At 42.8% G+C, this 13,175-nt stretch overlaps 1 protein-coding gene across 2 annotated transcripts in view; it reads right to left on the bottom strand.

Moving 5' to 3' along the window:
- LOC148017221 (ubiquitin fusion degradation protein 1 C-like) overlaps positions 1-9,491 on the bottom strand; it is a 39,346-nt gene extending 29,855 nt beyond the window's left edge. Inside the window, exons 1-4 of one of the 2 annotated variants that reach the window (XM_087662423.1) lie at positions 9,290-9,491; positions 8,957-9,040; positions 8,842-8,866; positions 8,736-8,768 (exon numbers count right to left, since the gene is read on the bottom strand). In XM_087662423.1, coding sequence (XP_087518549.1) covers positions 8,736-8,768; positions 8,842-8,866; positions 8,957-9,040; positions 9,290-9,292 — 145 coding nt within the window. In that variant the 5' untranslated portion in view covers positions 9,293-9,491. Of the gene's footprint in view, positions 1-8,627; positions 8,648-8,735; positions 8,769-8,841; positions 8,867-8,956; positions 9,041-9,289 lie in introns of those variants that run through there. The other variant, XM_087662424.1, reaches the window with a different exon arrangement.
- Positions 9,492-13,175: the final 3,684 nt, after the last annotated feature.

Raw genomic sequence — 13,175 nt, 5'->3', positions numbered from 1 at the left:
ACAAGGAACCCTCTCTCTCTCTCTCTCTCTCTCTCTCTCTCTCTCTCTCTCAAGTTGACTATATGGAGTTCAACCATAAGAAACTTGGGTTCAACAAAAATACATTTTTTTGAGGGATTGCCCATCTTCAACTCTTTTTTCCAAATTATCTCCAATTGATTTATGTATCTACATGGCACCATCATTTCTTGACATTTGTATCTCAAAATACAAGAATTTGTTCTTTCAAATTCATTGAATTGCTCCTTGCAAAATACCAATTCATGATGAGGGCCTATTTATAGGTTGGGCTTCTTCCTCCTCATCAATTGGCGTCATTCACCGCACACATGCATGTAGGTCTTGTTGGAGAGAGGAAGCCGATGCTAGTGCCACATGGCTGTTGACTCATTAATGTTTCTATGCCAGCTCATCTTGGTATATGGATTCCATTTCCTGAGCATTCTCCTTCTAAGTTCTTTTGCAGTGTTCATTCTTTTATTTGCAATCTCTTCTCTCTTACATTGTGCAGGCAATTAGAGCAAATTCACAAGCTTCCATCATTGCATCCACTTCTAACATGGTATCAAACATTCATGTTAGGTCATGTGGTGCTGATTTCTTCTGCTGCTGATCTATGTTTTCCGCTATCTACTGCTGATCTACCCCTTTCACAACTGCTCCAACTATTTCTCAGCCTAGACAACCCTTCTAGCAGCCAAAATGTCCTATTTCCGCCCCCGTCGCCTGCATTTTTGCTCAACAGTCTACAGTTAGTCATGTGCAATAGTCATCTTGTTCTCTACTTCTGCTCCTATGTAGGGGTGAGAGACAATGTTTTCAGGCTGGTTTTTATCTCTCGTGGCTGGAAATTTTGTGTTTTGCACTTTCCCGGCTGCATTTTGGTTATTCTACACCTATTTGATCTGATTTTTTATTATGTGCAACAGTCATCTTGTTTTGTGATAAGATTTTGTGATTCACTGCTCACCTTAGAGAGGGTTCTTGTGTAAATGGTTGCCATGTTTCCATCCACCACACTATGTATTGTTGAACCATTCTTTATGTGCTTTCTTTACTACTTGTACTCTTGAACTGTTGTGAGTCTATTATCTTGGCACACACCTATCCCTCACTTTCCCTTGCCTTGTTTCATCTTATCTATAACTCACTTAGCATGGCTCCACCAAGTTTTTCTACTAATGACAAGCATGAAGATATTGTTTACTCATCTACGAGTGTTCTACTAGAGATTTGTTGTGTTAACATTTCGGTTTCAATGAGGATGTATGTTGTCTCTAGGTGCTCTTGATGTTCAAGCTTCAAAGAGGGCTGATCTACAGAAGAAGAAGGTTCCGTGCTATTATTATGGCAAGAAGGGACATCTCCAAAAGGAATACAAAACATTAGCTACGTTGCAAAAGGAGTGGACAAAGTAGAAGGATAATGGTTCCATCGACAAGTCTTCATCCTCTACAAGTCCACATTCAAGCTTCAGCCATGTGGCCCTATCATTGGCTGCATGGGCCTCCTTTCCAACTTGCTAATAAAGGTGACGTAGGTCATCCCTCACAACTCCCCAATGCCAGAGAGGAGTGAGAGAGAGTAGTGGAGGTAGGGTAATTAAGCCTCATCTATAAATTCTATACATATGCAAAGGACCGAGACAGATTGTCCTTATGATTGACTAGCATCTCGTAGATTGAAATCCTCAAGCTAGGATTGACTTCTAGGTGCATGTAGACCTATTTAGCACACAGCGGGATTAGCTCCTGACCGAAGGTCACATGTGAGGACACTTTGGTAGTCTCAACAAACAAGAGGAATCCATGGTCATTTATACACTGCAGTATTGGTGACAAGATCACATATACTACTACAAAGGCATTGTTAACCAACATAGAGAGCTACTATGATTCCATTCTATTTATAATAGCCGGTATGATCAACATCAATGTTAGGTTTTCTCCAAGGCACCTCGCTAGTGGATCGACCACCCACTATTTGGATATGCATAGTCTTATCTGTGAGAGTGTGCAACGGAAGTAGGAACACAAACACAGAGAGAGAGAGAGAGAGAGAGAGAGAAGAAGCAGAAAATGAAGGAAGAAAGACTGCACTGAATGAAATGAATGCTGGATATAAAGCTGTGGACTGATCAGTTCCTGCATGCAGCCTGGAGTGTCAATGAGGGCACCAGATCATCAGGCTGGAAAATATGGCAGCACCAATGTCAGAGAGGAGAGGGAGCAGTGTGTGCTGAATCTGCAAGAAGAAAAGAGTGAGAATGAATAAGGGGCTGCTATATATAGCCCCCAACCTCTAGATTTGGCCGACCTGCTGGCAGCAGCCCTAAAACTGGCCGACTAAACAAGAAATGGGCCAACTGCATAGAAAATGCCCTAAATGGGCAGACTACCGCCCAAAAAAGAAATGCATACTAAAATAGCAATACCCTAGACTGACAGAGCTCCTCTGTCTCCTGCCACACTCTAACAAGAGCTCACAACCAGGAGATGACAGGCTGACATACAAAATAGGGCAGGCTAACACCCCCTCTCAGATCCTGGGAGGGTCTGAAGACCCAACAAGCACATGTTATGAAGCAAAGAAGCCTGAGACAAAGGCTTTGTGAAGAGATCAGCCACATTTCGCATTGTCCACTATGGGACAGTAGACCACTGCCAGCTCCGAATCCACGATCCGCTCGCGAACATACTGGTACTAAACCTCAATGTGCTTTGTGCGAGCATGAAACACCAAGTTCTTTGCCAAAGCAAGGGCACCCTCGTTGTCCACATGAAGCTCCGTAGGTCCTGGTCTGGGGAAAGCTAATCTCCACCAACATACGATGGAGCCAAACTGCCTCTATAGCGGTTGAACATAAGGCCCGATACTCAACCTCTGTAGAAGAAAGAGCCACAGTAGGCTGCTTCTTGCTGCTCCAAGAGACGGCTCCTAATCCAAGAGAAAATGCATAACCTATAGTGGATCGTCTCAAAGTCACATCACCTACCCAATCGGAATCACTCCATCCAAAAAGAGTGACCCCCTCTCCATACATGATCCCATAGGATCAAGTCCCTTGCAAATACCAAAGGACACGCAAGGCAGCCCTCCAGTGATCCTGTGTAGGAGTTTACATAAAAGAAGACAACAAAGCCATCACAAAAGAGACATCCAGCCAAGAAGGGAGGCAGAAGGGATAGTAGAACACCACAAAGAAGAAGTCGCATCCGTCAAAGGCAGAAGGGAAGCCAAAGTGGAGAGTAAAGGAGGAGGAGGGGAAGGAGGGGAAGGAGCCAAGGACAACAAAGGAGTGCCGAGAGAGGCAACCTAGAAGGAAGAAGAGGGATAGAGGGTGGGGAAGGGTCAGTCGATGACAAAGTATCACCTATAAGAGAACCATCAATAGGATCCTCGGAAGCCACAACCTCATCGAAGATCACATCCATGATCACCTCAATCTTCTATGTCATGGGGTCGTAGAGCCAATAGCCCTTCGTGGTCGTGCTATAGCCCACAAAGATAAGCCTCTACGACTTCAAGTCCAGCTTCGTCTGCCTCTTCTTCTTGTCCACATGGACATAGGGATCACATCCAAAGATGCAAAAGTGAGACACAGAAGGCTTCCACCCAAAGAAAGCCTCACAGGGAGTCATGTCATGTAAGGCCGAAGTTGGAGAACGGTTGCAGATGTGAATCACAGTAGCCACCGCCTCACCCAAAAGGGAATGAGGAAGACTCCTAAGGTCCAACATCAATCGGGCCATCTCCACCATGGTCCGATTTGCACGCTTCACCACAACATTCTCTAATGGTGTGTTTAGATGGGAATACTCCACCCGAATACCGTGATCCCTGCAAAACTCAAAGAAGAGGTGAGAATTAAACTCGCCACTGTGATCAACTAAAACATCACGAACTTTGGAAGTAATTTGCATCTTGGCAAACACCTTCCACTCGCACAATCAAGAATACGCATCGCTCTTGTACTCCAAAAAATATGGCCACACATGACGACTGAAGTTGTCAACAATCAGCATCAGATACTTGGCCTTCCCTAGGGAGGCCATGCCCATAGGTCCATAAAGATCGGTATGAACCAACTCCAGTGGAGAAGAAGCCCTCCTGGAAGCAACTTGTGGGTGAGGCTGCCTATGATGCTTGCCCGCCAAGCAGTTGGGGCATAAAGCGTGAAGAGGAGGGAAATCAAGAAGGACAGACGAGAGGTTAAAACCCAAATCAGGTACATAAAGAACTTTGGCAGAAGAAGACCACCTATCTGAGAACAAAGGTAAAGTCCCCACACCTCGAATAGGAACAGTAGAATTGTCACCAATGGTGACAAAGCTCCCTCTGGAACATACATCCTGAAGACAATCCTTCCTAAAGGTCATGTGAGAAGATGCGCAGCTGTCCACAAGCCAAGGCTTCTCCTGAGTGGTAGAAGCTAGGAATGTGTCCTCCACCTCAAATAAATGTACGAAGGCAAACTCTGTGGAAGTGGGGATAGCCTTCGAATCCTTCTCCTTTGGCTTCAAATGAAGGTACTTCTGCCAACACTTCTCTTCAGGGTGAAAACCCTTCCCACACTACGGGCACTTGGGCTTCTCCTTCAAATCCTTCTGGTCCTCTTACTTCTTGTCCTTGTCCTTCTCCTTCTACTTCTACTTCTTCTTCTTCCCACCACTTGTACCTGTAGTAAAAGCCTTGGTGAAGCCAGAACCACTAGCCCCCACCTCTCTAAGTCACTCGTCATGCTCCAAGACAAGCAGTGAAAGCTCCTCCCATAAGAGTTTCTCGTAGGTCCTACAGGTGATAAGGCTGGTGTAGAAGACATCGAACCGAGGAGATGGCAACTAAGTCAAAAGAATCATAGCCATGTCTTCAGAGGAGATCTTCCGTCCAAGAGAGGCAAGCTCACCCCTCATATCCTCCCATCTTCGTAATGTGCTCCTTCATAGAAGAAGAAACGTCAAGACTGAGCATCCGCGACTTCTTCTCAAGAGGAGATCTTGTGGGCAAACGTCTTATGTTGATACAAAGACGCAAGCTTGCCCACACTTCCGCCGCAATCGGCAACCTACAAACATGTACAAGAACTGAATCCTATAGACTCATAAAGAGAGAGAAACGGGCTCGAGAGTTGAGTCAATCCCATAAGGCGACACGGTCCACGGAGACCTCATCATTAGGGTCCTCCTTGGGACAAGGAATAGGTGAAGAAACAAGTGCCCATAGATCGAAAGTGTCGAGGATGCACTCCACCTTGCACGACCATAGGGAATAGTTGGAACCATCCAAGTTGTCTTCCTCGGGAAAGGAAGGGAGAATGGGTACCTGTATAGAGGGAATCAGGGAAGGCATGCGTACATCCGATGGATGCTTCTCCGACGGTACCTTCACACTAGATGGAACCCTCTGAGATACATGGATAGAAGGACGGGTGCAAGGAGACTCATCCCATCTGCAAGCACAAGACTCCCGATAGTCACGTCTCCATTCAGAGGAGTGGCGAGAAAGAAGCCCCTCTTCCAGTCATCAAAGCCTGAAAACTAGTAAGACATCCTTCAAATCTATAATCACCAAGCAAACAGCAACAAAAGACAAGCAAAATGGGCCCTCTAACCAAACGAGACCACAATAAATGTTGTTGCCTACACAAGGAGAGAGAAAAATCTGCCGACTAGAGAGAGAAACTGCCGCCTGGCCTCCAAAAGAAGTCACCACCTTGTCAACTGCTGTTGCAGACCCCCAGAGGACTGCGTTTGATGAAAGCGCAGACTACACCCACCTGGAAAGCTGTCGCCGCCACCTGGAGGAGAACCAAAACAGAAAAACACAGGTTGAGCAGGCTGCGTTTCAGCCTGGGGCTGCACTGCCTGGGCTGCAAGGGGTGGAGAGAGAGGGCTGACTGGCTGGTGGGTGTCCTTTGCAATGGAAGCTCTCCTCCGTGCTCTCAGTTAGGCAATGATACCATGTGAGAGTGCGCAACAGAAGCAGGAATAGGAACACAAAGAGAGAGAGAGTAGAAAATGAAGGTTCAAAGAAGAAAGACTGCACTGACTGAAATGAATGTTGGATACAAAGCTATGGACTGATTAGTCCCTGCACGCAGCCCCGAGCGTCAGTGAGGGCACTAGATCAGGCTGGAAAAGATGGCAGCACCAATGTCGGAGAGGAGAGGGAGCAGTGTGTGCTAAATCTGCAAGAAGAAGTGAGTTAGAATGAATAGGAGGGCTGCTATATATAGCCCCCAACCTCTAGATCTGGCCAACCTGCTAGCAGCAGCCCTAAAACTGGCCAACTGCCCAAGAAATGGGCCGATTGCATAGAAAATGCCCTAAATGGGCAGACTGCCACCCAAAAAAAGAAATGCATACAAGAATAGCAATACCCTAGACCAACAGAGCTCCTTTGTCTCCTACCAGACTCTAACACGAGCTCACAACCAGGAGACAACAAGCTGACATACAAAATAGGGCAGGCTAACACTATCTAAGTGTCATTGTTGTATACATTATGATGAGCCATTATCATTGTATGTTGTACTATATCAGATCACCCATGATCTGAGAGAGGGTGTTAGCACATATTGTCACTTCATGAGAGAGCCTATGCATATCTCATTGGGTTGGGCATTTATTATCAATCATGACGTGATCAATCTTTATAAGGTGCCTGATTTTATGGCCACTTAGTCATTATTTATATTGATCAACCTACATTCTTGCGACCCTAAATTTATGGCCAACCACTTCATGATGAGGACCTATTTATAGACTAGGCTTCCTCCTCCTCAATTCTCATCATTCAACATACACCTACATGTATATCTGGTTGGAGAGAGGGAGCTAGTGCCAGTACCCACACAATCGATGAGTCACTATTATTTTTGTGCCGCCTCATCTTGGTATATGGATTGCATTTTCTAAGCATTTTGCTTCTGAGTTCTTTTGCAGTATTCGTTCTTTTCTTTGCAATCTCTTTCTTCTCTCTTGTATTGTGCAATCTCTTACGGCAGATTCACACACTTCTATCTTATCTAGTTCTAACACAAAGTACATCTAAGATCCACTATATAATCCAAGAGTCCATGACTAAGGGAGTGGAGGTGCTACCACCTCCTTGAGCATTAAGCAATACTCTAGAACCTCTTGCTCTACTAAGCCTAGATGAGCTTGATGCACTATCAAGCTCCATGTGAAATATATCAAGGTAAAGTGCAACATTGAGGACAATCTCCTAGGTCACCCTCCTCTATCCTCTTGGATCCATACTATGAAACAATCCTAAAATTTCACATAGTGCATGAAAACTTTACCTCTAACCTTGCTTGCTCCAAAACCCACACTAGCTTCACCAAAATCGTTAGAACTTTAAGATTATTGTAAAAACTAAACATTTCTTGCAATTCCACCTTGATCAGCATTCTACATTGCATCTAGTTGACTAGCTCCAATCTCATTCATGTGCACCAAACAAACCATGAGCACCAGATGCATTGCCAAACATGCCTATTTGCATATCAAGGACCATTTCAATGTGATTATGCATGGGATTATGTATTCTATCAACCAATCATGAATATTTTTGCCCATGCATTCCATGCACCATCTAGCTGGGTATCAAAAAATTCATATCACGTATAGCGAAAGGATCAATACTATGACCCCCCATATTATGAAATACAGATCCTACTCCAAAGTACCCTAAATATCCAACATTTGAATGCCTACCTTGCTGTCCAAAACACGTAGTGTTTGCACTTCCAAGATTCCCATGCATGCATTGTCTTTGCCCAAATCAAACATTTGCATTTGCTCATTCATTACATTGGATGCATTTAGAGGTAGTGACACATTCAGATTAGGAGATTCATGATGTACCAAAACATTAGAAGGTGACTTATCCTTTTTAACTTTGCTGGCTTACCTCGATGACTACATGAATTGAGCATCCATATCCTCACATCCTTAATGATTTCCAACATTATGTCCCTCCTTGTTCACTCCTCACCTATATCGTTTCTATCAAAGAATTCTTGCAAGAAAATGCAAAGATCTAGAACAAAAATGACTCCCCATTGCCTCTATCTCTACCAAGGTCCTCTGGAACAATTGGAGAGAAGCTCCAATGGTCGTCAATCCATCTCACAATCTTCTATTCCCAATCTACACTCCTTTTGATCTACTCTTCATGAGGCACCACGAGCAAGAGGTATCCATGTGAAAACAAGCACTCAAGGGAAGAGAGAGGGATGGCCTTACACTCTCTCTCTAAAGCCTCACTCTCAAGGAAAATTTTAAAACTCACTCAACCTCAAGATCAAGCTCAAATTATGGAAGACAAAAGAAAGGAAAAAAGGGAGAAAGGTAGCCAAAAGCTGGCACGCACAAGTAGATCTGATGGCCAAAACCAGTTACTACCAGCTAAACGTGCTTTAACTTCAATCTCTGAAACCTTTGCATAGTGCTGCAGGGAAAGCTTTTGTCAAAGGAAAAAAGGATGTTATCTTACAGCCTAGTAAGAGTACCTGGAAATTAGTGCACGATTAAACAGGAATTGTCTATGAACGGATATTGATAACGAGTTCTTTAGATTGCAATGGTCAAAAGCTTGAGATATTGATTTTGATTTCTTACAGCAAAACGCTTATAGGAGCAAACAGGTGCTTCTGTACTGTTAATACGGATTCACAACTTGTAAATTCAGAACTTGTGATTTAGCATAAGGCAAGTTCCAGGACTTGCCTAGACGATCCAGAGCTGATGGAGGCATGATGACTGCAAGACATAGGAAGACAAGTTACAAAGGTCCCAATACATATTTCATCAGCCCTAAAAGGAAAGGAGCTACCTTTGTCACCATTCTCCAATTGAGGCTGCAAATTACACGATTACTTCAGTTATGATCACATTGAAACAAAACAACCATGCTCCTTCATCAAGTAGGATAGAATTCAGAAACATACTTTGTCGATAAAAGACATAGGATAGCAGCGGTAATTCTGCTCAAAAGGCGTATTAGGGTAACCCAACCCATACCCTCCATAGAACTGCAAATGTAGACGAAATATGCCTTAATCAATCCGTCAGGTTATAATGCTTCCTGAACAAATCTTGGAACTATGAAAACATGTGCCCCTTCCAACATGTCAATCTGTGAATACTATCAAAAGGATCACCTTCATTACTTATACTCCAAAGAAGTACTGTCAAGGTACCACAATGATAAAAAGCCTGTATTGGTAACTGTCTGAGAGATGCTGTACAATTGTCTTTCTGCCAAATGAATGTCTTCTTACCATTGCGAAAGGATCAACGTTTTGGGGATAGGGATCTGCCAGCTTTCTACAGCTGCAAAGAGCCTGCGGAGTTCTTTGAACCGCGACTTGAAACGTTCAGATCAAGCCCAGCCCACACGCTTCAGAGAGCTCCTGACGTTACAGTCGTATTCCAAAACTCCTGTGAAATAGGCTCCTTCGATATCCAGTAACCTCCCTTTTTGTTGCACGTAAAGAAACTCGAAGGTTTGTTTTTTAAAAGAAAATGCGTTAAATTGTAGTAAAAGGTCAAAAAGGATATACATATATGAGAGGGGGAGGAGGAGCTCTGCCCATTCCATAACCTTCAAAAAAAGTGAAGTGTGCAGGTTAGGAACTCGAAGTGTTTTATTTTTCACCTAGCAGCGTTTAGAGCAACCAACAATATATCACTCTCTATTGCGTTATAAGCCAGTTTCGATCCACGCTTACGCCATGCAAAGCATGGTACCGTGAGAATGGAGTGCACACTTCAAATTCCACATTCATCATACTTTGTTATTGCACCCTCACGCTAAAAGACACTTTATATTCCATAATTTAACTTTTTGGAAAACTCCTAGATGTTTGTCTTGGTATTTCAAGGTAAATCATAAAGGCTATTTGATATTGTGTGCAATATCCGAGAAAGCATAAAATATTGCTAGAGAAAGCATTGATAATGTGTTGCAAATAAGAGGAGGTACAAGTAGAGGAAGGAGGAAGGGGAGGAGTATGATGTGAGAGAGACATGGCCAAAGAAGCCAAAGTGGGGCGAGGGGGAGGGGGGTGCATGATTGTCTCACCATCCACCAAGTGATTTTCTCCATTCTCTTTTTTTGAAATGTGCTTAATCATGAGGAACTCAAGATATGAATAAATGAAAATAAGAATGAGTGTTGAGAGCCATCACACACGTGCATGCATGTGTGTGTAGGTGTGCATGCTTGCGAGTCGGAGGGTGGGATATGCAGTTGTCTAATGGAGTTGGTGGTTTTTTCCATTTGTTAGCTCGCAATTAGTGCATAGATGCGCCTCACTTGGTGCTCGAGAGGTCCCCTTCGTGGAAGTAAGTATGCAAAGCTTACTAGTAGGGATACCATTGAATGGCTTCATATTAACAAGAAGGCCAATGTGAGAGACAATCGAGTAAGGAGAGGGATGAGGAAATTGTTAGGGGTGCATAAAGGCCCATGGCTAAAAGGCTTTACATATTTAGGTAAGGGTATCCACAAATGAAGCAAGCTAATATGGATGCAATGCAAGCCATGAAAGGTGTGCAAGAAGGGGGGGTGCATCATCCTTTGAGTACAAAAGGTTGATGAAGTATTGGAGGGTCATCACTGTGCTTATAGAGCATGGGCTTCATGGGTGGGGTGTGTAGTTAGGAGATAGTGGACTCTAGGATCATGTGACTTAACAAACAAAGAGATAGAGAGCTTTGGCCAAACAAAAGGCTTGTTGCCTTGGCAATAGACTACCCCAACAGACTACCCAATACAAGGAAGAAAGTGAAAGTACCCCCTACATACACATGGAAAGGAGACCCCACTTGGAAGCCAACCTTCTCTTCCTATCAAAGTAGAGTCAAAGCCATGGCCCATCTAGTAGGTTCCATTCTTTGAAAGGTGCAACATGCAATGTAAAACTCTTGTGAAATGGCATTGCAAGATATACTTGGGCTTTATCATAGCATAAAACTCATTTGAAACACTATTGCAATATACATTAGGGTTGCTTGTAATAGCAGGGCATGATTGCATCATGACATGGCCATTGTGCTCGTTGCATGCTTAGGTGACCTATTTCAAAGATTATAGAGGAGATTGTGTGTGTGTGTGTGTGTGTGTGTGTGTGTGTGTGTGTGTGTGTGTGTGTGTGTGTGTGTGTGTGTGTGTGTGTGTGTGTGTGTGTGTGTGTGTGTGTGGGGGGGGGGGAAGGGGGGATGACCAAGATGTATTTCAATGTATTTGAAGTGTCACCATCTACATTGGCCCCAAGCCATCAAAATAGAGAGGGCTTGATAGTACTAATGTAAACTTACCTTTTCTACATGTTATAGGGGTTGCATTAACTCTTGAAGATATGTTGCTCTTAGGACTTGCTAATCTACAACCCATCTCCAACAACACCATTTTAGGTGTTTGACTCTCACCATTCAACCCTTTTTAAATATTCTATATGATGGTCATCATAGATGGACCATTCAAAAAAATTTATATAGTGATAATCATGATGACGAGAACTTGTCATAGATCTTCTTACACATTCATGTTTCATCTATATGTTGAGCCTAAGCAAGGCAAGTCAAAATTAATATGAAAACTAGCTTCTTTTGCGACATCTCTAGCAAAGGTGTTTGTTATAGCTGAGTAACACCCTTCGTCTTAATACATCCAATGTATCATTAGTTAGTATCTACAATGAATGGACTAAACATTTCTAAAATAAAACCTTATACCATACATCTTTGCAATTTTCTCATACATTATCATGCATTTTATTTTGGTGTCAAGCTAAATGCTTTAAATTGAATGTAAGGTTGCCCCTTTAAACCCTTCAAATGCCACTTTTGGTACAACTCATGTTTGTCACAACCGTTCTCTCCAATGTTTCAATCACGTACAATCCACATTGAGAATATCCATATGGTAGATGCAATAGGCCTTCCTACCTATTTTATTGTGTTACCATAGAGGATGTCAATTACTATCAAAAGAAAACAGATCTTACAATGTCTCTTGGGCCTTCCCGAAATGCTTTCAAGGTGAAGCCCCTTGCAATTGGCAAACATCCATCCAAAATAAAGAAGCCTCCTATAGACTCCAAAATATTATTATCGTTAGACTCGATGATAGCAAATCACCTATGCGTGTGCGTGTGGCTACATGCATGGATGCATGGGGATGTGTGTGTGATGCATACACACACCCCTCTCTCTCTACAAATCGGGCCCTTCAAAAGAGGGAGGTCATGCATAGGGTTTTTAGACATAAGCATAGGGTAATGTATTGAGGTATTTATTGGCTTCATTTGAGCTCAAATAGCTAAGTTTGTGCAAAGTTTTGCTATTTTATATTGTTTGTTTGACATAGCATAAAGACATGAAGATGCTATGATGTACTCATCATCTGACTCTGGCTACACTACATTTATCTCTTTAGTCTTTACATTGGACTTACTAGGAATAATGTTGTGATCATCAGACTTTTCATGCACTTTGCCCTTGCCTTTATCTTAGCACTTATCATTGTGCATCTTATGGCATTGAGGCCAAATATGACCTTGCTTCCCACAGTAATGACACGTCTGAGATGACTTATGACTATGGGACTTACTACGAGACTACGCTCGAGACTGAGACCTCTGCGAGTCTTTACCACGATAGACATTACTACTCTTACCATCATGTCTGCCCCTAATAATCAATGCATGAGAAGTAGGGGAGGCATCTACATTCTTTCTATTTGTCTCCTCTATGAATAAGACACCCTCAACATCCTAGAGTTTCAAGCTATCTTTAGGAGTATTGGCACACATGGCTATATGAAAAGTATCCCATGACTTGGGAAGTATTACAAGCAAGAACAAGGGAGATAGATTATCCTTGAACTTAATGCCATGTGAAGTCAATTAGCTAAAAATCGAATGAAACTCATTCACGTGACTGAATATAGAAGTTCCTTCCTTCATGCGAAGGTCCATAAGCTATTTCAACCAATACATCTATGATGCAATACTTTACTTGTCATAAAGTTTGCATATCTTTTCTCATAACTTATCTTCAAGTACCACAACATTAAAATAAACCTATTTAGATAATGAAAAGATAAGTGTGGATTTGCATTGCTCATCCAATTCATCCCAATCATCATGATCTATGCCTTCA

Source organism: Lygodium microphyllum, chromosome 22, assembly GCF_053477565.2.
Source record: "Lygodium microphyllum isolate KBCC chromosome 22, Lygodium_microphyllum_v1.1.10, whole genome shotgun sequence".
Taxonomy (NCBI): domain Eukaryota; kingdom Viridiplantae; phylum Streptophyta; class Polypodiopsida; order Schizaeales; family Lygodiaceae; genus Lygodium; species Lygodium microphyllum.
The sequence above is the reverse complement of the archived record's forward strand: the minus strand, read 5'-3'. Positions and strand labels throughout refer to the sequence as shown.